General features: G+C 43.5%; 1 protein-coding gene across 3 annotated transcripts in view; it reads left to right on the top strand.

Moving 5' to 3' along the window:
- The window catches only part of LOC124046323 (frizzled-3-like), a 34461-nt gene continuing 9733 nt past the window's right edge, over positions 1-24728 (top strand). For all 3 annotated transcript variants that reach the window (XM_046366577.1, XM_046366578.1, XM_046366576.1), the window contains exons 1-2: positions 1-459; positions 24411-24607. In XM_046366577.1, the coding sequence (XP_046222533.1) occupies positions 220-459; positions 24411-24607 (437 nt within the window). In that variant the 5' untranslated portion in view covers positions 1-219. The remainder of the gene's footprint in view (positions 460-24410; positions 24608-24728) is intronic.

Here is a 24728-nt window from a genome sequence, read left to right as displayed (position 1 = left end):
GTACAGACCCAGCAAGAGAGGGCCTGGAGGAGAGAGGCTGGCTGTGGATCCCGTTGCCAGGCAGGGTGCATTCTCTGGGGGATGGAAGCAGCAGGACTCCCCTGCGAGCTCCACAGATCTCCAGGGTGTGATTGTGTAGAAGAATAGCCCCGCTGTTCTCTAATCCCTCATCTCCTCTCTTCATCCCTCTCTCCCCCTACCCTGCTTTGTGAATTGAGGATGAGTGTGAGGTGGGACTCACACAGAGACAGGGTCATGTCTAGGTCACTCTTCCTCCTCTTCCTCTGGTCCCTCTGCTCACCCTGTCTGTCTATCCATGCGGAGACAGCAGAGAGCCACAGTACGTTTACCTGTGAGCCAATAGGACTACGGATGTGCCAGGACCTGCCTTACAACACCACCTTCATGCCCAACCTCCTCAACCACTACGACCAGCAGACGGCCGCGCTCGCCATGGAGGTACTGACTACAGCTGTGTGTGTGTGTGTACCTGACGGTCTTTGAGTTTGTGTATGTGCTTTGCTGTTGCTCCAAAGGGATCCTGCTTTCTGAATAGAGAGTGATGTGAGGTTGTAAATTGAGCGTTTGGGCTGACATAGAAACCAACCGACTCAGATTACTGGCTGTTCTGTCCTTCTCTTTTTTGACAGTCTTCAGAATGAATGAGCAAGGATAGGTTGTTAACGTCAATAGGTTAGTGGCCTTACTTGTACTTATTTCTCAGCATATTTCTAGGCTGACATATTTTTGATTTGTAATAGAGTTTTGTTTCTGTCTGCTGTTGCTTGGAGTGCATGTGTCAGGCAGTATTTTCTGATTTGATGACTCTTGTTTGTGTGTGCATCATCTGCTAGTCATTACGTTTTAGAGTGCCATTACAGTATGTTAACATGATGGCGTACAGTTGTATCTCCAGCCTTTTAATCATGCCCTCATCTGTTTTGTTACCCATCGCCTTAGTACACGTGTATAGCTTCCAAAAAACATCTACCTGTAGCTCTTAATCTTTGGCATTCTTTTATGGCCTCTCAATAAATCTAGTTGTAGCATGATGAGGATGCCATTACTCATATTTTGCTGCAGCAAAATCTGGTACAGAAATTCCCAGAACAGCTGTTCCCCATTTTCAGATTATTTTGCCCACATCAGAATCAGCCGAAACCATCACAGGGAAGAAAAAAAAAACATGCTGTGCTTTTTTCTGCTTATTCAATCATTGAACATTTTTGTTGAATTTGATCAACATATATTAATGTGAGGATTAAATAAACATCTGCTGTTGAACTTTATTTAACCTAGTAAAGAACTAACCTAAGCCCTACCCTTCAGCCCCGGAAGGCAGCTTTACAAAATGCAGTTGTTGCAACAGGAGGAGCTGCAATGTGAGACTGTGCTAGTTCTCACTCCCAGTCACTCTGGCAGCATCAGTGGAGGGGTTCTGGTTGTGAGAATCCGCAAAGGAAATTTAATAATATCCCTCACCGGACACTGGCTATACCCGCTCTGATTTATTGTGTGTGTGTGGAGAATGATGCCACACACTTTATCTATGCATCTGTGTTAGTCTAAGTAATGCCTCTTGCCGCAGGAAGCTGCTTCATCATGTTTTACATGAACAACAACAGTCATTAGCAGGCAAGATAATCCATAGTGACTCCTAGCCGACACATAGCCTGGTCTCTCTCTCTCTCACTCACTCACACACACACAGAGCCAAGTCAGCAGCACATGGTTTCCCTGAGGGGACTGAGCCCTGGTGTTAACCGCACCATGCTTCACTATTACCATGCCTCAGCCATCTGGACAGAACATCATTTCAGCTGTAAACCAACCTACTGTATTTTCCTGTGTGCGCATGCGTGTCTGTGTGTGGCTGGCTTACATCTGTCTCACAAAACCCAGTGTAAGCCATGCCTTTAGTGAACCACATCCAATTACTGCAACAGAAAGCATGTTATATCAAGTAGAGCTGTAGCCCTGGCTGGTACAGGGCTACTTTTGTATGTTTCTATGAGGCCTTGGTGCTGTGCTGTTTCCTGTGTGATTGACAACAGGTTCAATGGTGCCAGCTGACATTATTCACCAGTGCTAACTAGCCACTAATCTGCCCCACCGCCCCACAATGGAACGATTGATTCTCAGCGCAGAATGATTCTCCCTCACCCGATACTGCAGTCAATTAAGCCTGGGGGGGAGATGGGAGAGAAAGGGAAAGGGCTGTAGTGAAAGAGGGAAAGTGTGCGAATGGGCAAATGAGCTCTTGAGTCACAACAGAGCACCCAATGTAAGCACCCACGAAACTCCCCCATCACACACATGATGACATCACTCTGGAGCTGGTCTGGTCTGACAATTTTTTTATGTAATGGGACCCCCTTTCCCCTCTAATAATAACCCTGTACAAGAGAGAGGTAGGTGAGACCTGAGCTAAGGAATTCACTACCTGAGAACGAGGGTAGGATGGAAGACCGGGAGGGTATGTGTGTGTTCTTAATGTAAGGGAGCGGGTGAGTGGGATTGAAAGAGAAAATGTCTGCCTCTGGGAGAGAGCAGTGTGTGGGAGGTCTGTCTCTACCAGGACCCCATGGTGGAGGTCTTTTCTGTGTTTGTCTCTCTCCCAGCATGGGATCCTGGTTGTCTCTCAGCCCCAGACTCTACTATGCTGATTTAATCAACTACACTAAAACCTTGGACCACCACTGGGCCATCACGTCCTCCAAAACACACACAATGTTACTGGGCCCTGTTGGTTGGCACGGCTGCCGATGAATTGGGTGATTACGCCATTCAAAGTCTGTCGGCGAAAAGAAGGGAAGCCTTTAGTATTTAGTCTTTAAAAGCCGTAATTATTTTGCTGGTTCTATAGAGCGTTGTTGAAATGCAGAGAAACAATCAGAATAGCAAAGCATTTCCACCCACAGCCTTCACCATAGACAGTTTGGTGGGATAACGCCAGTTAGCCTAGCGTAGTGAGGGGAGTAGTCTATCCATGCATCTATCCATCTTTACTGTGTAGGCTAGTAGGAACTTAATGCTAGCTGGTAGCTATGTCCTATATGGTGATGGTGACTTATCCTCTGTCAGCAGAGTGCTAAGTGCAGAGTAGAGCTGAGCAGCCCCCTGTTAAAAAGCATGCATCTATGTATGGACAACCTACAGTGCATTCGGAAAGTATTCAGTACTGTTGACCTTTTCCACATTTTGTTATGTTACAACCTTATTATTACATTGCCCCCCCACCACCACCACCACCAATCTACACACAATACCCCATAATGAAAAAGCAAAAACCACTTGCAAACATTTCTAAAAACCTTCTTTCGCTTTGTCTTCATGGGGTATTGTGTGTAGATTGATGATGGTGGCAATGTTATTACGATGTGGAAAAAGTCAAGGGGTCTGAACACTTTCCCAATGCACTGTATATACCATATATATTATATACTGTGTGTGTGTACACACACGTGCACGCACACTTACTACAATTCAAAAGTCTGGGGTCACTTAGAAATGTCCTTGTTTTTTTGAAAGAAAAGCACTTTTTTTTCCCAATTTAAAATAACTTAAAATTGATCCAAAATACAGTGTAGACATTGTTAATGTTGTAAGTGACTATTGTAGCTGGAAGCAGCAGATTTTTTTAAATGGAATATCTACATAGGCGTACAGAGGCCAAGAAACTGAAGATCTCGTACAATGCTATGTACTATTCCCTTCACAGAACAGTGCAAACGGGCTCTAACCAGAATAGAAAGAGTGGGAGGCCCCAGTGCACAACTGAGCAAGAGGACAAGTACATTAGTGTCTAGTTTAAGAACCAGATGCCTCACAAGTCCTCAACTGGCAGCTTCATTTAAATAGTACCCGCAAAACACCAGTCTCAACGTCAACATTTATGTGACTCCGGGATGCTGGTCTTCTAGGCAGTCAGATGTGGCTTTTTCTTTGGGATGCTGGCGTTCTAGGCAGAGTTGCAGAGTCGCCTCTTCACTGTTAACGTTGAGACTGTTGTTTTGCGTAACAATGCTTCAAGGGTGACTTGTCTATGTGCAGAGGGTCCCTGGTTCAAGTCCAGGTTGGGGGGAAGGAGTCTGATCCCATATCCTACACCTCCCCTCTACCTTTTTCATGCCTCTCCTTGGGAAACGGTTAGAGGCCTCAGGAATACATATGTCTCCTTAATGCTCGTTGTCTGTGCAACATGAGACGAGACAGAGGATGGATTATAATCCCTTACAATGTATGGGAATGTATATCCTTCACATTTAGTGGTGCAATCACACTGGCCAGCTAATTCAACTATGTGGTTGAGGAAAAGGGGGTACACCACAATAGTGTCGCAAATATAGAGTAATATAGGGTTTCAACATACTATGGTTACACATATGGTTAATATATTATGGTTACCATACTATTATTTATGCAACCTTGAAAGGCAGGCATCAAGATGGCCGAATGAGAGCCTGTCAGCAATATATAGAAATCACTTTCTACCGTGCTAACTTTTTTCTATGTGTGAGAACTTCGTCTTTTTCTTGTCGTCAAATCCCTGCCAAAAGTCAGGTGACCTAAGCGCTTCCAAATATGGAGTTGCAGGTTTGCCATACCTTTCATGTTTGCGCATATCTCTCCCATGTACAAAACTTTATGGCAGTCATTTTACTTAAGGCCCTCGAGTTACAGATACAAATCAAAAGCTGTTTGTTTGTGGATAGTGAATTGCGTTTGTGGATAGCGATTTACATTTGTGGATAGCGATTTACATTTGTGGATTGGTGATTTACATTTGTGGATTGGTGATTTACATTTGAATACTTTTTTCATGATATTGATCCCATACATAGAGGAGTAGGAGTTGTAATGGTGCTTTGCTGGTGAAACTGTCTGACTTTATTTACAATCCAAGGCACACTTAACCAGCATGGCTACCACAGCATTCTGCAGCGATTCGCCATCCCTTCTGGCTTAGTTCCACTATCACTTGTTTTAAGAGGACAGTGACCCAACACACCTCCAGGCTGTTTAAGGGCTATTTGATCAAGGAGGAGAGTGACGAAGTGCTGCATCAGATGACCTGGCCTCCACAATCACCCGACCTCAACCCAATTTGAGGTGGTTTGGGATGAGTTGGACCGCAAAGTTAAGGAAAAGCAGCCACCAAGTGCTCAGCATATGTGGGAACTCCTTCAAGACTGTTGGAAAAGCATTCCAGGTGAAGCTGTTTGAAAGAATGCCAAGAGTGTGCAAAGCTGTCAAGGCAAAGGGTGGCTACTTTGAAGAATCTCAAATATAATATATATATTTAGATTTGTTTAACACTTTATATCGGTTACTATATGATTGTTTTGTAGAAAATAGTAAATAAAAACTCTTCAATTAGTAGATGTGTCCAAACTTTGGAACACAATGCAAATCTTCTCAATGCAGCTCTAGTCAGAGGAGAGGGAGGAGAATGACGCTGTTATAAAAAATGCTAAGAGGGTGCAAATGGTTCATTTTGGTGTCGCAGTTTTATGTTCAAATTCACAATGACCAAGGTCAGGATCTTTAAAAGGTCATAGATCTGTGCTTAGTGGCCGCTTCTGTCTATGTTGTATTGACTGGAATATAAGGCCATTGTAACATAGGGGGAGTAGTTGATATGAGTCTTATATAACAGAATGGTGTATGATGCAGCCCAGATTAGGGCTGGCACAATTACTGTATAATCGTGTTACCGACGATTATGGATGAATACTGTCTTGAAAATAAAATCAGTCATAAGTCACCGTTTATTTTTTTTATTTTTTTATTTAACAGCTGACTGAAGACTGGACGGCCGGGCATTTGTGCGGTTGAGTTAGTTTCCAAGGTAACATGGACTCTTTACAACGTGATGAAACTGAAACAAGCAAAGTGTTGTAGCAAATGAGTCTTTGGTTGCCTAGGCAACGCCCCCTCTCCCTGCAGCAGCACACGCAGTCAGGAGAGGAGAAAATGTGCATCTTTTAAAATTCAAAATATTATAACGGTGACCTCGTTCATTTCGCTGACCAATAACCGTCATCCAAAATTCCATGACTATCACAGCCTTAGCCCAGATGGCGGTGTGCTGTGACAGGAGCTGTGTGGGTGGTAGTTGTGATTGAGTCGGTCTCTGGGTGTGACTGTGGAAGGGATGGTACTCATTGTACACCGTGATGGCTGTGGTGTATACACACTCAAATGGACAAAACAGGCCACTTCTATATAGCCATATCTTTCTTGCTCTCCAACCATCTATCCCTCCGTAGGAACATGTTTTGATTGCCTCTCCACAGCGGGGTGTGTGTGTGTGTGTGTGTGTGTGTGTGTGTGTGTGTGTGTGTGTGTGTGTGTGTGTGTGTGTGTGTGTGTGTGTGTGTGTGTGTGTGTGTGTGTGTGTGTGTGTGTGTGTGTGTGTGCGCGCGCGCACACATGTGCCCTCTGACCTACAGCAGGATGAGGACCATCAGAAGCCTCATGGTCAGATTGGTCTGTTTTCCCCTCATCACCTGTTACCATGGTACCCAGGGAGGAAATGCAGAGTGATGAATGCCAGGAGGGGGGTGAGTGGGTAGAAGAGATGTGATAAGAGGGATAGAGTTGAAGTGTGGAGTGGAGGGATGGAGAGGAAGGGTATAAAATGTATTTATGGGAATGCCAGGAATAGATGAGGAAAATGAGGGAGGAGGGTAAGTGGTCATGTGCTGGAATGCCAGGAACTGCTCTTGTCTGATCTGGACTGGGTGAAGGAGGGATGAATGAATAAATCAAATGAATAAATGACTGGGAAAGAGGTAGTGTGGGAGAGGGCTGTCTATTATTCCCTCTTTTCAGAAAGGAGGAGTTCAGATTAAGGAGAGAACAGTGTTTGTCCTCCTGCTCTATTCATGGCCAGCTCACTCTTTCTCTGGAACGCGTGAGAGCGGAAGGAGAGGAGTGGCCCATGGACAATAAGGTTAAGGAACGAGAGCAAAAATGATTGGAGAATGTAAATGGTTGATGGAATGGGAGGGAGAAAGAAACGGTGCTGAAGGGTTTGGGTGATAGAGGAAATGAGTGACCGAGAGATGCAGCTGTAGGGTATGGATGATGAAGAGAAAGAGGAGAGATGGACAGTTGAAATGGAGGAGGGGATGTGATGGATGGAGAGCGAGAGAAAGGCGGTATAGAATGGGTGATGGAGAAAGGGCTGACAGTGTTTGACACTGTTTGGGCTGCAGGCTGGAATAGAGGTTTATATAACTCCCACAAAATGTCTGAGTAAGACTGGCTTTCTTTTTAAAAGGTGTATTGGCCTTTAAAGATGCAGTCCGCAAGTTCTCTGTCCCCTGTGGCAACGAGAGACCACAAACACAGCCCACCCAAAAACAAAACGCTACAAAAACAAAGCTTTTTAGACACTACTAATTGAACCCATTTGTCTTCTTGGGTTTTACAGACAGGTACAGTCCTCAACCCTCCAGTAGCGGCAGTAGACATTTTCTAAACAAAAATAAAACGTAGCAGTAATGTGGCTCATTAGTATCTAAATCCAGTAAGCTCTCTGTCAGAGCGGGTGGTCTCGGCTGTAACGCAGACCCCGTGGTCTTAAACCATGTGTGTGTTTGCGTGTGCCTGTGTGTGAGCCCCAGCATCATGTGATTTGAGGTCTGTATGTTAGTGCTCAGTTAGTATGTGAAGTGTGAGCTGTCATCATCAGAGTGGCATTGGGGCGGCAGGTAGCATAGTGGTTAGAGCGTTGGGCCAGTAACCGAAAGGTTGGTGGATCGAATCCCCGAGTTGACAAGGTTGAAATCGGTTAACCCACTGTTTCTAGGCCGTCATTGTAAATAAGATTTTGTTCTTAACTGACTTGCTTCGTTAAATAAAGGTAAAAATGTTTTAAATAATAATAATTCAGGCACAGTAAGACCAGTCACCTGACCTGACTACTGGGCCATAGTACAGAGGGATAATCACACTGCTAATGACAGCTTTTGGAAGTGAGCTGCTGTGTGTTTGTGTGGGGGTCTCTCTGGCAGGGACAGTGCTCGGTCGGACAGAGGATGCCGGTTCTCACACTCCAATCCCTTTGCCTCTCTAATCCACAGGGAAAACAGCCATTCTTTTCTCTTTCACTCCTTCATGTTCTTATTTAAGCCAGAAACATTATACAGAGTTTTTGCAGAATTGGCAAACTGGCTTTCCTACTGTCACTCTAATCTTCAATGCATGCACACACACACTGCTCCCTGAGACCCACTTGTGCATCTTATTATCTGGGGCCAGAAGCCCCACCCTACCTCTTAAGGCGTCAGCATGCTTCAGTTTGGCTGTCGCCTAGCCGTACACTGCTAGTCGAACCGAACTACTGTGCTCGCATACTCCCTTAAAAGATCTTTGCTTGAAATATTAGAAAAAAGCAGCAATAGTACCATTTGTCCATTTTGAGATGCCATAGCCAGTATACATTTCCTCAAAGTCAGAATTCATCTACACAGTACTAAAATATGAATGCAACAATAATAATAGCCATATTTTTTTTTTCACCGGTCACACGTTTTAAAACACATACTCATTCAAGGGTTTTTCTTTATTTTTACTATTTTCTACATTGTAGAATAATAGTGAAGACATCAAAACTATGAAATAACACATGGAATCATGTAGTAACCAAAAAAGTGTTAACTTCTCTAGGGTAAGGGGCAGCATTTGGAATTTTGGATGAAAAGCATGCCCAAATTAAATGGCCTGCTACTTGAGCCCAGAAGATGTGATATGTATATAACTAGTAGATTTGGATAGAAAACACTCTGTTTCCAAAACTGTTAAAATGGTGTCTGTGAGTATAACAGAACTGATTTGGCAGGCGAAAACCTGAGAGAAATCCATTCAGGAAGTATTTTTGTTGGGGGGCGGTTTGTAATTTTCTATTCAATGCCATTACAGTATCCATTGACTTAGGACTCAAATTGCAGTTTCTATGCCTTTCACTAGATGTCAACAGTCTTTAGAAATTGTTTCAGGCTTGTATTCTGATAAATGAGGGAGTAAGACCAGTCTGAATGAGTGGACCCCTCTGTGTCACAGAGCTTTTTCATGCACAATCCCGAGAGTGCCTTTCTTGTTTACCTTTTATATTGACAAGGTTATTGTCCGGTTGAAATATTATAGATCATTTAGGCTAAAAACAACCTGAGGATTTGATATAAACATTGCTTGACATGTTTCTATGAACTTTACGGATACAATTTGGATGTTTTGTTTGCCTGTTTTGACTGCGTTTGAGCCTGTAGATAACTGAAGAAAACGTTTTAAGAGACTTTATTCGACAGAAGGAACATTTATTGAGTAAATTAATGTTTTCTGAGTGCAACCATATGAAGATCATCAAAGGTAAGGGATTCATTTTATCTCTATTTTTGACTTGTGTAACTCTTCTACTTGGCTTGGCTACTGTTTGTAATGATTTGTCTGCTGGGCTGTGTTCTCAAATGCTTTCGCTGTAAAGCATTTTTTAAATCTGACACTGGTTGGATTAACAAGAAGTTAATCTTTAAAACTATGTAAAATATGTTTTGTTTTCTGAATTTTTATAATGACTATTTCTGTATTTGAATTTGGCGCTCTGCAATCTCACTGGTTGTTGACCAGGTGGGACTCTAGCGTCCCACATACCCTGGAGACGTGAAACAAATCAAAATATATTTGAGATTCTTCAAATAGCCACCCTTTGCCTTGATGACAGCTTTGCACACTCTTGGCATTCTCTCAACCAGCTTTACCTGGAATGTTTTTCCAACAGTCTTGAAGGAGTTCCCACGTATGCTGAGCACTTATTGGTTGCTTTTCCTTCACTCTGCCGTCTGACTCACCCCAAACCCCCTCAATTTGGTGGAGGTCGGGGGAATGTGGAGGCCAGGTAATCTGATGCAGCACTCCATCACTCTCCTTCTTGGTAAAATAGCCCTTCCACAGCCTGGAGGTGTGTTTGGTCATTGTCCTGTTGAAAAACAAATGATAGTCCCACTAAGCTCAAACCAGATGGAATGGCGTATGGCTACAGAATGCTGTGATAGCCATGCTGGTTAAGTGTGCCTTTAATTCTAAATAAATCAGACAGTGTCACCAGCAATGCACCCCCACACCATAACAGCACCCCTATGCTTTATGGCGGGAAATACACATGCAGAGTTCATCCCTTAACCCACTCTGCTTCTCACAAAGACACGGCGGTTGGGACCAAAAATCTCCAATTTGGACTCCAGACCAAAGGACAAATTTCCACCGGTTTAATGTCCATTGCTCTGGGTTTCTTGGCCCAAGCAAGTCTCTTCTTATTAGTGTCTTTTAATAGTGGTTTGTTTGCAGCAATTCGACCACGAAGGCCTGATTCACAGTCTCCACTGAACAGTTGATGGTGATGTCTGTTACTTGAACTAATGTTTCCCTCGATCTTGACTAGTCTCCCAGTCCCTGCCGCTGAAGAACATCCCCACAGTATGATGCTGGCACCACCATGCTTCACCGTATGGATGGTGCCAGGGTTCCTCCAGACGTGACGTTTGGAATTCAGTCACTTTTCATCAGACCAGAGAATCTTGTTTTTCATGGTCTGAGAGTCCTTTAGGTGCCTTTTGGCAATCTCCAAGTGGGCTGTCATGTGTATTTTACTGAGGAGTGGCTTCCGTCTGGACCCTCTACCATAAAGGCCTGATTGGTGGAGTGCTGATGAGATGGAAGAACCTTCCAGAAGGACAACCATTTCCACAAAGGAACTCTGAAGCTCTGTCATCGGGTTCTTGGTCACCTCCCTGACCAATGCCCTTCACCTCCGATTACTCAGTTTGGCTGGGTGGCCAGCTCTAGGAAGAGTCTACGTGGTTCCAAACTTCTATTTAAGAACGATGGAGGCCACTGTGTTCTTGGGGGCCTTCAATACTACAGAATATTTTTGCTACCCTTCCCCAGATCTGTGCCTCGACACAATCCTATCTCAGAGCTCTACAGACGATACCTTCAATCTCATGGCTTGGTTTTTGCTCTGACATGCATTGTCAACTTTGGGAGGTTATATAGACCGGTGTGTGTGTTTCTTTCCAAATCATGTCCAATCAATTGAATTTACAACAGGTAGACTCCATTCAAGTTGTAGAAACATCTCAAGGATGATCAATGGAAACAGGATTCCTCTGATCTAAAATTCGAGTCTCATAGCAAAGGGTCTGAATGCTTATGTAAAAACATATTTTTTTGTGTTTTTTTTTTGGTGATAAATTTGCAAAGATTTCTACAAAACTGTTTTCACTTTTTCATAATGGGGTATTGTTTGTAGATTGAGGGGGGGGTATTTAATACATTTTTGAATAAGGTTGTAATGTAACAAAATTTGGAAAAAGGGAAGGGGTCTGAATACTTTCCAAACACGGTGTCTATACACAACCTTTCAAAAGTTTGGGTCTCTAAGAAATGTCCTTGTTTTCCATGAAAGCATACATTAAATTATTTGCAAAATGAATAGGAAACGTTGACCAGGTTGTAAATAATGATTTTTTTTCAATTGAAAAGAATAATTGTCCTTTGCTTTTGTCAAAGAATCCTCCACTTGCAGCAATTACAGCCTTGAGGACCTTTGGCATTCTAGTTGTCAATTTGTCGAGGTAATCTGAAGAGATTTCACCCCATGCTTCCTGAAGCACCCCCCAGAAGTTGGATTGGCTTGATGTGTACTTCTTACGTACCATACGGTCAAGCTGACTGTGCTGGCCAGTACATTATAGACAGAATATCAGCTGACTGCTTCTTCCCTAAATAATTATTGCATAGTTTGGTGCTGTGCTTTGGGTCATTGTCCTGTTGTAGGAGGAAATTGGCTCCAATTAAGCGCCATCCACATGGTATGGCATGGCATTGCAAAATGGAGTGATTTGCCTTCCTTCTTCAAGATCCCTTTTACCCTGTACATATCTCCCACTTTACCACCACCAAAGCACCCCCATACCATCACATTGCCTCCACCATGCTTGACAGATGGTGTCAAGCACTCCTCCAGCATCTTCAATTTTTCTGCATCTTACAAATGTTGTTCTTTGTGATCCGAACACCTCAAACTTTGATTTTTCTATTCATAACACAACTTTTTTCCCCCAATCTTCCTCTGTCCAGTGTCTGTTTTTTTGCAACTTTGTCGAGAAGACCAGCATCCCAGAGTCGCCTCTTCACTGTTGATGTTGAGACTGGTGTTTTGCGGGTACTATTTAATGACGCTGCCAGTTGAGGACTCTGTTGTGCACTGGGGCCTGCCACTCCTCATTCTATTCTGGTTAGAGACAGTTTGCGCTCTTCTGTGAAGGGAGTAGTACACAGCATTGTACGAGATCTTCAGTTTCTTGAATATTTCTCACATGGAATAGCCTTAATTTCTCAGAACAAGAATGGATTGAGTTTCAGAAGAAATGTCTTTGTTTCTGGCCATTTTGAGCCTGACAAATGCTGATGCTCCAGACACTCAATTTGTCTAAAGAGGGCAAGTTTTATTGCTTCTTTAATCAGAACAACAGTTTCCAGCTGTGCTAACATAATTGCAAAATTATTTTCTAATGATCATTTAGCCTTTTTAAAATTATAAGCTTGGATTAGCTAACTCAAGGTGCCATTGGAACACAGGAGTGATGGTTGCTGATAATGGGCTTCTGTACGCCTATGGAGATATTCCATAAAATAATCTCCTGTTTCCAGCTACAATAGTAATTTATATCATTAACAATGTCTACACCGTACATTATTTCTGATAAAACAGCTTGGAAAATTCCAGAAAATGGCTTTAGAAGCTTCTGATAGGCTAATTGACATAATTTGAGGCAATTGGAGGTGTTCCTGTGGATGTATTTAAAGGCCTACCTTCAAACACAATGCCTCTGCTTGACATCATGGGAAAATCAAAAGAAATCAGCTAAGACCTCAGAAAATAAATTGTAGACCTCCACAAGTCTGGTTCATCCTAGTACGCAAGTATAAACACCATGGAACCACACAGCCGTCATACCACTCAGGAAGGAGACTCGTTCTCCTAGAGATGAACGTACTTTGGTGCAAAAAGTGCAAATCAATCCCAGATCAACAGCAAATGGCCGTGTGAAGATGCTGGAGGAAACGGGTACAAAAGTATCTATTTCCACAGTAAAACGAGTCCTATATTGACATAACCTGAAAGTCCACTCAGAAAGGAAGAAGCCACTATTCCAAAACCGCCATTTAAAAAAGCCAGACTACGGTTTGCAACTGCACATGTGGACAAAGATCATACTTTTTGGAGAAATGGTCTGATGAAACAAAAATAGAACTGTTTGGTCATAATGACCATTGTTATGCTTGGAGGAAAAAGGGTAATGCTTGCAAGCTGAGGAACACCATTCCAACCGTGAAGCACGGGGGTGTCAGCTTCATGTGCACTTCACAAAACAGATGGCATCATGAGGTCGGAAAAGGATGTGGATATGTTGAAGCAACATCTCAAGACATCAGTCAGGAAGTTAAATCTTGGTCGCAAATGGGTCTTCCAAATAAATGGACAATGACCCCAAGCAAACTTCCAAAGTTGTGGCAAAATGGCTTAAGGACAACGAATTTGAGGTATTGGAGTGGCCATCACAACGCCCTGACCTCAATACTATAGAAGAGTTGTTGGGCAGAACTGAAAAGGCCTGTGCTAGCAAGGAGGCCTACAAACCTGATTCATTTACACCAGCTCTGTCAGGAGGAATGGGGCAAAATTCACCCAACTTATTGTGGGAAGCTTGTGGAAGGCTCCCCGCAACGATTGACCCAAGTTGAACAATTTAAAGGCAATGCTACCAAATACTAATTGAGTGTGTGTAAACTTCTTGCCCACTGGGAATGTGATTAAAATAATTTCAGTTGAAATAAATAATTCTCTCTCCTATTATTCTGACTTTTCACATTCTTAAAATAAAGTAGTGATCCTAACTGACCTAAGACCGGGAGTTTTTACTCGGATTAAATGTCAGGAATTGTGAAAAACTGAGTTTAAATGTATTTGGCTAAGGTGTATGTAAACTTCAGACAAACACAGTGGGAAGAAAAAGTATGAACCCTTTAGAAATAGCTGGATTTCTGTATACATTGGTCATGAAATTTGATCTGATCTTCATCTAGGTCACAAAAATAGACAGTCTGTTTAAACTACAAACGATTTTAGGTTTTCATGTCTTTATTGAACACCGTGTAAACATTCACAGTACAAGTATGTGAACATTTAATTTAACTGGTTGAGCCTACTTTGGCAGCAATAACCTCAACCAAACCTGTTCTGTAGTTGCGGATCGGACCTGCCCAATGGTCAGTAGGAATTTTGGACAATTCCTCTTTACAAAACTGTTTCAGTTAAGCAATATTCTTGGGATGTCTGGTGTGAACTGCTTTCTTGAGGTCATGCCACAGCATCTCAATCAGGTTGAGGTCAGGACTCTGACTGGGCCACTCAAGGTGTATTCTCTTCTGTTGAAGCCATTCCCTTTTTGATTTACCTCCGTGTTTTGGGTCGTTGTCCTGTTGCATCAACCAACTTCTGTTGAGCTTCAATTGGCGGACAGATAGCCTTACATTCTCCTGCAAAATGTCTTAATAAAGACATTTATCTTGGCGGCAGGTGGCGTAGTGGTTAGTGTTGGGCCAGTAACCGAAAGGTTGCTAGATCGAATCCTAGAGCTGACATCTGTCGTTCTGCCCCTGAACATAGAAGTTAACCCACTGTTCATAGGCCGTCATTGTAAATAATAATTTGTTCTTAACTGACTTGCCTAGTTAGGTTAAATTAAATAAAAAAGTTTTAAAAATACACTTTCATTTTTCTTTCGACGATAGCAAGCTGTCCAGGCCCTAAGGTAGCAAAGCAGCCCCAAACCATGATGCTCCCTCCACCATACTTTACAGTTGGGATGAGGTTTTGATGTTGATGTGCCGTACTTTTTTTTTTTTTCTCCACACATAGGTTTGTGTGTTCCTTTCAAACAACTCCACTGTAGTTTCATCTGTCCACATAATATTTTGCCAGTAGCGCTGTGGAATATGCAGGTGAATTTTTGCAGACTTCAGATGTTTTTTTTTTTTGGACAGCAGTGGCTTCTTCCGTGGAACACCCTTCTTGTTTAGTGTTTTACGTATCGTAGACTGGTCAACAGAGATGTTAGCATGTTCCAGAGATTTCTGTAAGTCTTTAGCTAACACTCTAGGATTCTTCTTTACCTCATTGAGCCTTCTGCGCTGTGCTCTTGCAATCATCTTTGCAGGACGGCCACTCCTAGGGAGAGTAGCAACAGTACTGAACTGAACTTACCATTTTTAGACTATTTGTCTTACCGCGGACTTGAACATCAGAGCTTTTAGAGATACTTCTGTAACATTTTCCAGCTTTATACAAGTCAACAATTTCTTAATCTTAGGTCTTCTGAGATCTCTTTTTGTTTGAGGCATGGTTTACATTAGGTAATGCTTCTTGTGAATAGCAAACTCAAATTTTGTGAGTTTTTATAGGGAAAGGCAGCTCTAACCAACATCTCCAATCTCTTCTCATTGATTGGCCTCCAGGTTAGCTGACTCCGATTTAGCTTTTTGGAGAAGTAATTAGACTAGGGGTTCACATACTTTTTCCAACCTACACTGTGACTGTTTAAATGATATATTCAATATAGACAAGAAAAATACTATAATTTGTGCATTATTAGTTTAAGCACACTGTCTATTGATGTGATTTAGATGAAGATAAGATCAAATTTGATGACCAATTTATGCAGAAATCCAGGTAATTCCAAAGGGTTCACTTGCTTTCTTGCATATATATACATACATACACACACCTTTTTTTGTTGTTGTACTTTTACCCCTTTTTCTCCCCAATTGGTTGTTCGTCTTGTCCCATTGCTGCATCTCCCCTACGGACTCAAGAGCCATGCCTCCTCCGAAACACGACCCTGCCAAGCCGCACTGCTTCTTGATACGCTACTCCCTTAACCCGGATGCCAGCCGCACCAATGTGTCGGCGGAAACACCGTTCAGCTGGCAACCGAAGTCAGTTTGCAGGCGCACCGGCCTGCTGCAGGGAGTCGCAAGAGCACAATATGACAAGGAAATCCCGGCCGGGCAAACCCTCACCCAATCCCGACGACGCTGAGCCAATTGTGCGCTGCCTCATGGGTCTCCTGGTCACGACCGGCTGTGACACAGCCTGGGATCGAACCCTTAGACCACTGCGCCACTCGGGAGACTCCCAAACATCCAACAATTTAAGATTTTACGGAGTTCTTTCATATAAGGAAATCAATCAATTTAAATAAATTCATTAGACCCTAATCTATGGATTTCACATGACTGGGAATACAGATATACATCTGTTGTTCAGATACATTTAAAAAATAGGGACGTGGAACAGTAAACCAGTCAGTATCTGGTGTGACCACCATTTGCCTCATGCAGCGCGACATATCCTTCGCATAGAGTTGATCACGCTGTTAATTGTGGAATGTTGTCCCACTCTTCAATGGCTGTGCTAAGTTGCTGGATATTGGCGGGAACTGGAAAACACTGAAGTACACGTCGATCCAGAGCATCTCACATGCTCAATGGGTGACATGTCTGGTGAGTATGCAGACCGTGGAAAACTGGGACATTTTAATCTTCCAGGAATTATGTACCGATCCTTGCGACATGGGGCTGTGCATTATCATGCTGAAACATGATGTGATGGTGGTGGCTGAATGGCACAATAATGGGCCTCAGGATCTCGTCACGGTATCTCTGTGCATTCAAATTGCCATCAGTAAAATGCAATTGCGTTCGTTGTCCATAGCTTATGACTTCCCATATCATAACCCCACCATCACCATGGGACACTGTTTACAACATTGACATCGGCAAACCGTTAGCCCATACAACGCCATACATATTGTCTGCCATCTGCCCAGTACAGTTGAAACTGGGATTCATCCGTACAGAGCACACTTCTCCAGCTTGCCAGTGCTCATTGAAGGTGAGCATTTTCCCACTGAAGTTGGTTACGATGTCGAACTGCAGTCAGGTCAAGACCCTGGTGAGGATGACTAGCACACAGATGAGCTTCCCTGACATGGTTTCTGACAGTTTGTGCAGAAATTCTTCAGTTGTGCAAACCCACAATTTCATCAGTTGTCCGGGTTGATGGTCTCAGACAAGCCGCGCTTGTGAAGAAACCGGATGTGGAGGTCCTAGGCTGGCGTGGTGACACGTGGTCTGCAGTTGTGAGGCCAGTTGGATGTACTGCCAAATTCTCTAAATTGATGTTGGAGGCGGCTTATGGTAGAGAAATTAACATTTAATTATCTGGCGGACATTCCTGCACTCAGCATGCCAATTGCACACTCCCTCAACTTGAGACATCTGTGACATTGTGTTGTGACACAACTGCACATTTTTAGAGGCCTTTTATTGCCCCAGCACAAGGTGCATCTGTGTAAGGATCATGCTGTTTAATCAGCTTCTTGATATGCCACACCTGTCAGGTGGATGGATTACCTTGGCAAAGGAGAAATGCTCACTAACAGGGATGTAAACAAATTTTTGCCCAGACATTTAAAAAATATACTTTTTTTTGTGCAAAAATTCTGTAATCTTTCATTTCAGATCATGAAACATGGGACCAGCACTTTACATGTTGCGTTTATTTTTGTTCTCAGAATAATCATGTCATTGCTTTTGATGTTTTTGCCAAGTTAGTTGTGCAATTTTACATCTAAGATGTTTGGTGCAATATTTCTCAATAAAAAAATTGAATGAAAAGGACTCATCTCTCGTTCAATGACAAAGAATTTAAGTTTCCCTACTGTTGACTAATCACCGACGAAGGGGCGTAGACTTCAGCCCCGAACTTCAGCTTGTCTCCGGGAAAAATGCCCAAACAGCCGGAAAAAAACGAACACAAACGTCACAAAATGTTGTCTTAATATATACACACTCTTACGAACTGTTTTGGATGGGAAGCAAGCAGACGTCTTTATAACTACCTGGGGAGGGGGGAGAGCAGGAAAGAGAGCAGATGACTGAAGGTTTATAAGAAGGGAAAGCTGTAAGACAGATGAGAAAAATTCAACAGAGAGCGAGGGAGAGCTATATTTCATGTTAGATGCTCTATCTTGTGTCTTCTGTATATGTCACATCCATGTAACAATAAAGATGTCTTAAAATAAAGGAATTTATCATTTTGGGGGTAAACTGGTTTCAGAATACTCAACTCATCATAATCCCCTTTTTAGAGCTGGAATGGAACAAAAGCCTGCACACCCTGTAGCGCTCTCCTGGATCGGGGCCAGGGATGGCCACCCCTGCTCTAAAGTGTTCCCCACCATCCCTAATCCAAAGGGTTGTGCAATCACCCAAGGCTTGTTTTAGGGGCCTTTGCTTTTGAAGTGCTCTTTGACTGTAACAGGAGAACAAAAAATTGCCACACAAATAAAACCCAACTCGACATGAATAGAGGTTTGATCGCCATTCTTATCCATCTCCTTTGACGGCACAATCAAACCACTTAATGTCAATGTTCTCGGGCAAGTCAGCCTCTCAGAACCCATTAGACTCACTGGGCCACGTCAGATGGAGGAAAATATATCACTGGAGGAGAGAGGGAAAGGGGGCCAGCCACCATGCAAGCACAAACTCACAGGGGTAAAAGAGACCACCACAGTGCACACACACACACACAAAGTGGTTGAGGGAGAAACTGGTCACACACACAGCATGAGAACACACTCATGCAGAAATAGGCCACTCAGCTGGCCGGTGTAACACAGTCGTGCAGAACGAGCTGTGCTGGATACTGCTGCCCCAGGCTCCTGTTAGGCCATGGCACTCAATAGGAATGGAGAGTGTGTGCTTGGATGCATTTGTGTGTGCACAGTATATCACAGTGAAGGCCATTTCAAAGTGAAGCGCTTTCTCCTTCAGCTGCTCTGATAGGTAGAGCAGGATAAGGCCAGCTGAACCCTCTGACACACACACACACACACACACACACGAATGCTTATGTTTATACACACACTCACCATCTAGAGGTATCTGTTTGTGGTGCCAACATGCTCAGCTGTGAGCTTCGACCGTAAACCCAAGCTCACACGCTCTAACTCACACACACACACTTGCATTTACGCATTAACAAGAGCTCACCATATGACATTGACTGTTTCTGTGTGTGGTTCAGTCAGTGAGGTTTTTGTGATGGTGTGTACTGGGGTGTGCTGTTACTGTCTTAAACATGTCTGGGAACTCATGCGTCGCTGCACCCATTTGCGGGTGGGACTTCTTTTCTGGCGTAAAGATCTTGAGTGCACCAATCGAGAACGATCAAAACAGACTCCAAATAGGGCAGGGAGGCCAACGCGCGCACACACGGGTGGGAAGTGCTCTAAGTGCATTTTTTTATTCCTCTAAATTTGTCTCAATTCATTACCGTCACATACTGCCTGAGCAATACTCGTCGCTTCACAACCCACTAGCCTGAACAACTGGCCTCGTTTAGGCAACACAGTTACAATGGACAAGGATCGGTATGAAATATGTAAATGTGATAAGTATTCAGACCCTTTACTCAGTACTTTGTTGAAGCACCTTTTGACAGTGATTACAGCCTTGAATTATCTTGGGTGTGATGCTACATGCCTGGCACACCTGTATTTGGGGAGTTTCCCAATTTGTTCTCTGCAGATGCTCTCAAGCTCTGTCAGGTTGGAAGGGGAGCATCGCTGCACAGCTATTTTCAGGTCTCCAGAGATGTCCGGGCTCTGGCTGGGCCACTCAAGGACATTTAGAGACTTGTCCCGAAGCCACTCCTGCATTGTCTTGGCTGTGTGCTTAAGGTCGCTGTCCTGTTGGAAGGTGAACCTTCACCCCAGTCGGAGGTCCAGAGCGCTCTGGAGCAGGTTTTCATCAAGGATCTGTCTGTACTTTGCTTTGTTAATCTTTCCCTCAATCCTGACTAGTCTCCTAGTCCCGTCCTCTGAAAAACATTGCCATCGCATGATGCTGCCACAATGCTTCACCGTAGGGATGGTGCCAGGTTTCCTCCAGATGCGATGCTTGGCATTCAGGCCAAAGAGCTCAATCTTGGTTTCATCAGAGCAAAGCATCTTGTTTCTCATGGTCTGTGAGTCCTTTAGGTGCCTTTTGGCAAATTCCAAGTGGGCTTTCGTACCTTTTACTGAGGAGTGGCATCAGTCTGGCCACTCTACCATAAAGGCCTGATTGGTGGAGTGCTGCAGAGATGGTTGTCTTTCTGAAATGTTCTCCCATTTCCACAGAGGAGCTATGGAGCTCTGTCAGAGTGACCATCGAGCTCTTGGTCACGTCCCTTACCAAGACACTTCTCCCCCGATTGCTCAGATTGCTCGGGCGGCCAGCTTTAGGAAGAGTCCTGGTCGTTCCAAACTTCTTCCATTTTTAAGAATGATGGAGGCCACCCTGTTCTTGGGGACCTTCAATGCTGCAGACATTTTTGCGTACCCTTCCCCGGGTCTGTGCTTCGACAGAATCCTGTCTCGGAGCTCTACGGACAGTTCCTTCAACCTCATGGCTTGGTTTTTGCTCTGACATGCACTGTTAACTGTGGGACGTTATATAGACAGGTGTGTGCCTTTCCAAATCATATCCAATCATGTGGACTCCAAGTTGTAGAAACATCTCAAGGATGATCAATGGAAACAGGATTCCTCTGATCTAAAATTCGAGTCTCATAACAAAGGGTCTGAATACTTATGTAAATAAAATATTTTTTTCAATGTACAAAAATGTCTAAACCTGTTTTCGCTTTGTCATTATGGGGTTTGTAGATAGATTGAAGAGAAATATTTTAATACATTTTTTAATAAGGCTGTAACGTAACAAACTGAGGAAAGAGAATGATGGGGACAGTGTTCTTATGCTTCCCTGTATTTTTTTCTCTGTTATTGAGACGTCTCTCTCTCTCTCTCTCTCTGTTATCCGGCAAGTCACTGTTTACCCTCACTCTGTGTGTATGCACATATATATATACACACCCACACACCAGGATTCCCGTCATAAAAACGTGGCACTGGACATTTGACCGGCAGCATTTTAATTCATATGCATTGGGGCTTCCACCCACTCAGAATCACAGAGAATCACATTTGGATGATGGTAATTCATCTTAACAGAACATGCAAGTCGAGGATGCAACGATGTGTGTCCTCACTGCAGACTTTGAAGATGCTAGAATAACTGTCCGCATTTTCCTTTTCGTCAGCCAACAAGATGAGTAACCGCAAAATCACTAGCCCATGCACAGTGGCGCTCAGTGCCATTTAAGATGAGGAAGAGCATTGCCTTATTTCTATTACGGAATATTGGATGACTGTGCAAATCATTTTCCATTCACCAGCTCATTGTAACATCCATAGGTTTAGGCTACTACATGATACGCAAATGTTCCCTGTACCCATCATGAGGTTGCTACAACCTAGCCTATGAATGAAAGTTTACAACGTAGGTGCACAGGTCAAGAAAATGTATTAGAGTAATCAAGGTGACAGACAGTGACACATTCAATATCGCCTTGCACACTATTGCCTGCATCTAGTTGATATAGAGTATAATTATTAGTCCAACAGTTGCAAATGAGAGCTTCCGCTGTGCAAATTCAGTTACACTAGTGGACACATGCTCGTTGAACATCTCATTACAAAATCATGGTCATTTTATTGAGTTCTCCCCTATTGCTGCCCTTTGCCACCCAGATTTGTCTGTCGGACTGCCAGGTAAAAATATGCATTTCCACTACTCCAGAGTCCAATGGTGGCGAGCTGCATACCACTCCAGCCGACTCTTGGCATTGCGCAGGGTGATCTTAGGCTTGTGTGCGGCTGTTCGGCCATGGAAACCCACTTCAGCTCCTGATGAACAGTTATTGTGCTGACATTGCTTCCAGAGGCAGTTTGGAACTCTGTGGTGAGTATTGCAATCGAGGACGCATGATTTTTACGCGCTACACACTTCAGCACTCGGCGGTCCCATTCTGTGAGCTTCTGTGGCCTACCACTTCGCGGCTGAGCCGTTGTTGCTTTAAAGCGTTTCCATTTCACAATTACAGTTGACCGGGGCAGCTCTAGTAGGGCAGAAATTTGATGAACTGACTTGTAAAGGTGGTATCCTATTTCAGCAGGGGTAGCTGAAATAGCCGAATCCACTAATTTGAATGGGTGTCCACATACTTGTTTATCCCCGTTTCATTCCGTATGCTTCCGTTTTAAGAAACGTTGTTCAACAGAATCGGCAGAATGAATACACCCCTGATCACACACAAACAATATTTGGTATTTGCCACTCAAACTGGCAAAATTGGGTGCACTGCCTTTCCTTCTTACTGTACGCAATGCAATTATTTTTTTAACAATACACAAAACCAAAAAAAGGCTAGGGGAAGCTAATAATCCTCTGTGGTCAAATCATGCTGTAGTAGCATATTTTGAATGATTTTATTTCTGTGTCGACAGGAATAGGCTGATTAGGCTATCATTTTGACAATTTACTTATGTAAAGCTTAGCTTTCCCTAGCCTTATGGATGTGCCGCCTATGTCAATCTACTATCCTCCATTGTAGAAAAGTTGACCTTCTATTAGTCAGCGGGTCAAGGAAAAAATATCCCAAACAAACTCTGGGACAGTTGTGGGACGATAGAGCCCAAACTCATACAACCAGTAGGCTACATAAAAACACATTTAAAAAGCTATGAATCTGATGCAACAGATCAGAACGTCTGGCTTAATGTTAATGAACTATTTGTTTCTTAACGTTATTAGGCAGTATGCTACGTGTGAATGTGCCTTTTGGCTACTGGACACTGAAGGAAAGTTGATAACCAATAGAAGCTGAGAGAGAGGCTACTGGTTTCAATGACATGTGGAAGTCTTTTATAAAATAATTGCCTCCACGGATATGGTCGGACTTCGACTAGGCTACTGTGAAGCAACGTAAAACATGCCTCGTGTAGTAAAACGTTCAGGTTTCAAACAATTAAGTAGCAACGGTATGTTTTCAAAATGCATTCGGCCTCCAGCTCAATGCAAATTGGTGTGTGACGTACTGATGAAGCCTTCCTTCCATTGCCTATGTGTTTGAATGGTGAATGGGAACCGCGCTTCAATTACCAGTTGAGAAATGGAAATTGTAGCCCAAAAAAACAGTTTTTAACACACAATTGCATTAAGCATTTTTGCTCAATGATTTGACTTCTCCCCAGACAATTTTCTGTTTTTCTATTTATTTTAACAGCCAGCATCCGGCTATTATCGGCTAATGGAAACCTTAACACACACAAACACGCGCCTGCTCTTATTGTACAAATTGCACACACAGACAGATGTTGTTTTGACATGCCCTCTGTGTGTATCTGTGTGTTAGATGTATGAACTCTTATGAGGTGACATTTAGACCGTCTAAAGCCCTCACACTGATCTCCTGACTATTAGTCAAGCGGAAGGAAGTCCCCTCTGTGTGCTTCGGTCTCACTGATTTTGTTTCGCTGATGGTGACTTTACCGTCTGTATACGGGAGGTGTGTGTGTGTGTGTGCGCCATTTTTATTTGAGCCCTGACATGCCTAAAGGAACAGCACTAATCCCTTTTCACAGCATTAAAGTGATAGACAGAGCAAATGAGTGGGATTTTGTGTTTTGCATTCAGCGTGTGTTTTCACAGAAGGCTCATTACACAGATTGCTAGGGCTTGAAGGCAAAAAATGCATGAAGACAAGCACTATCTAGTTAGCTAGTTGCTAGAACAGGAATGGACAAACTCCATATTTCTAGGCCAGAGTGTCTGCTGGTGTTTCTTCTTCAAACCAGGATTGTTGTCTTTGTGTGTCCGGACTGTGCTCTGATGTGATGGCTTTCTGTGAATATTTCATATCCTGGCCTAAATATTGATGGAGTTTCTGACGACAGCTCTCGCTCTCTCTCGCTCCTTTGATGGCTATTTAGATATGTGTTTCTAGGGACTTTTCATAATAGGTAGATATAAGAAGTGTCTCAAACTGTTTCCCCTCCACAAACCAAACAGGTCTTTCGTGTGTGTGTGTGTGTGTGTGTGTGTGTGTGTGTGTGTGTGTGTGTGTGTGTGTGTGTGTGTGTGTGTGTGTGTGTGTGTGTGTGTGTGTGTGTGTGTGTGTGTGTGTGTGTGTGTGTGTGTGTGTGTGTGTGTGTGTGTGTGTGTGTGTGTGTGTGAGAAAGATTTACATGTAAGCTGAGCCTCGTCAAGCAGGTTCCCCCTGACCTCAACTGTAGCGTGGGAAACTGGAGCTGTGCCTGTTGGTTTGTGTATTTAGCAATCAGTCTCTCTCTTCCTCCATCCATCCCTATCCCCCTCTCCTCCCTCAGCCCTTCCACCCCATGGTGAACCTGCAGTGTTCGGAGGACCTGAGGATGTTCCTATGTGCCCTCTACGCTCCAGTCTGTATGGAGTATGGCCGCGTGTCCATGCCCTGCCGAGCCATGTGCCACCGCACCAAGAGGGACTGCAACAAACTCATGGAGATGTTCGGTGTGACCTGGCCAGACGAGATAGAGTGTAGCAGGTACTGTTTGGGACCGTCCCTAGGTTGACCTTACAATAAAGATGCAGACCAAAGAATTAACTCTTAAGAGGATCTCTGCCTTTTGATTGACCATTAAGCGCTCACCCTGACCCTCCCATAA

Source organism: Oncorhynchus gorbuscha, linkage group LG10, assembly GCF_021184085.1.
Source record: "Oncorhynchus gorbuscha isolate QuinsamMale2020 ecotype Even-year linkage group LG10, OgorEven_v1.0, whole genome shotgun sequence".
Classification (NCBI taxonomy): Eukaryota; Metazoa; Chordata; class Actinopteri; order Salmoniformes; family Salmonidae; genus Oncorhynchus; species Oncorhynchus gorbuscha.
Note: the sequence above shows the minus strand (reverse complement) of the source record. Positions and strands in the feature narration are given on the sequence as shown.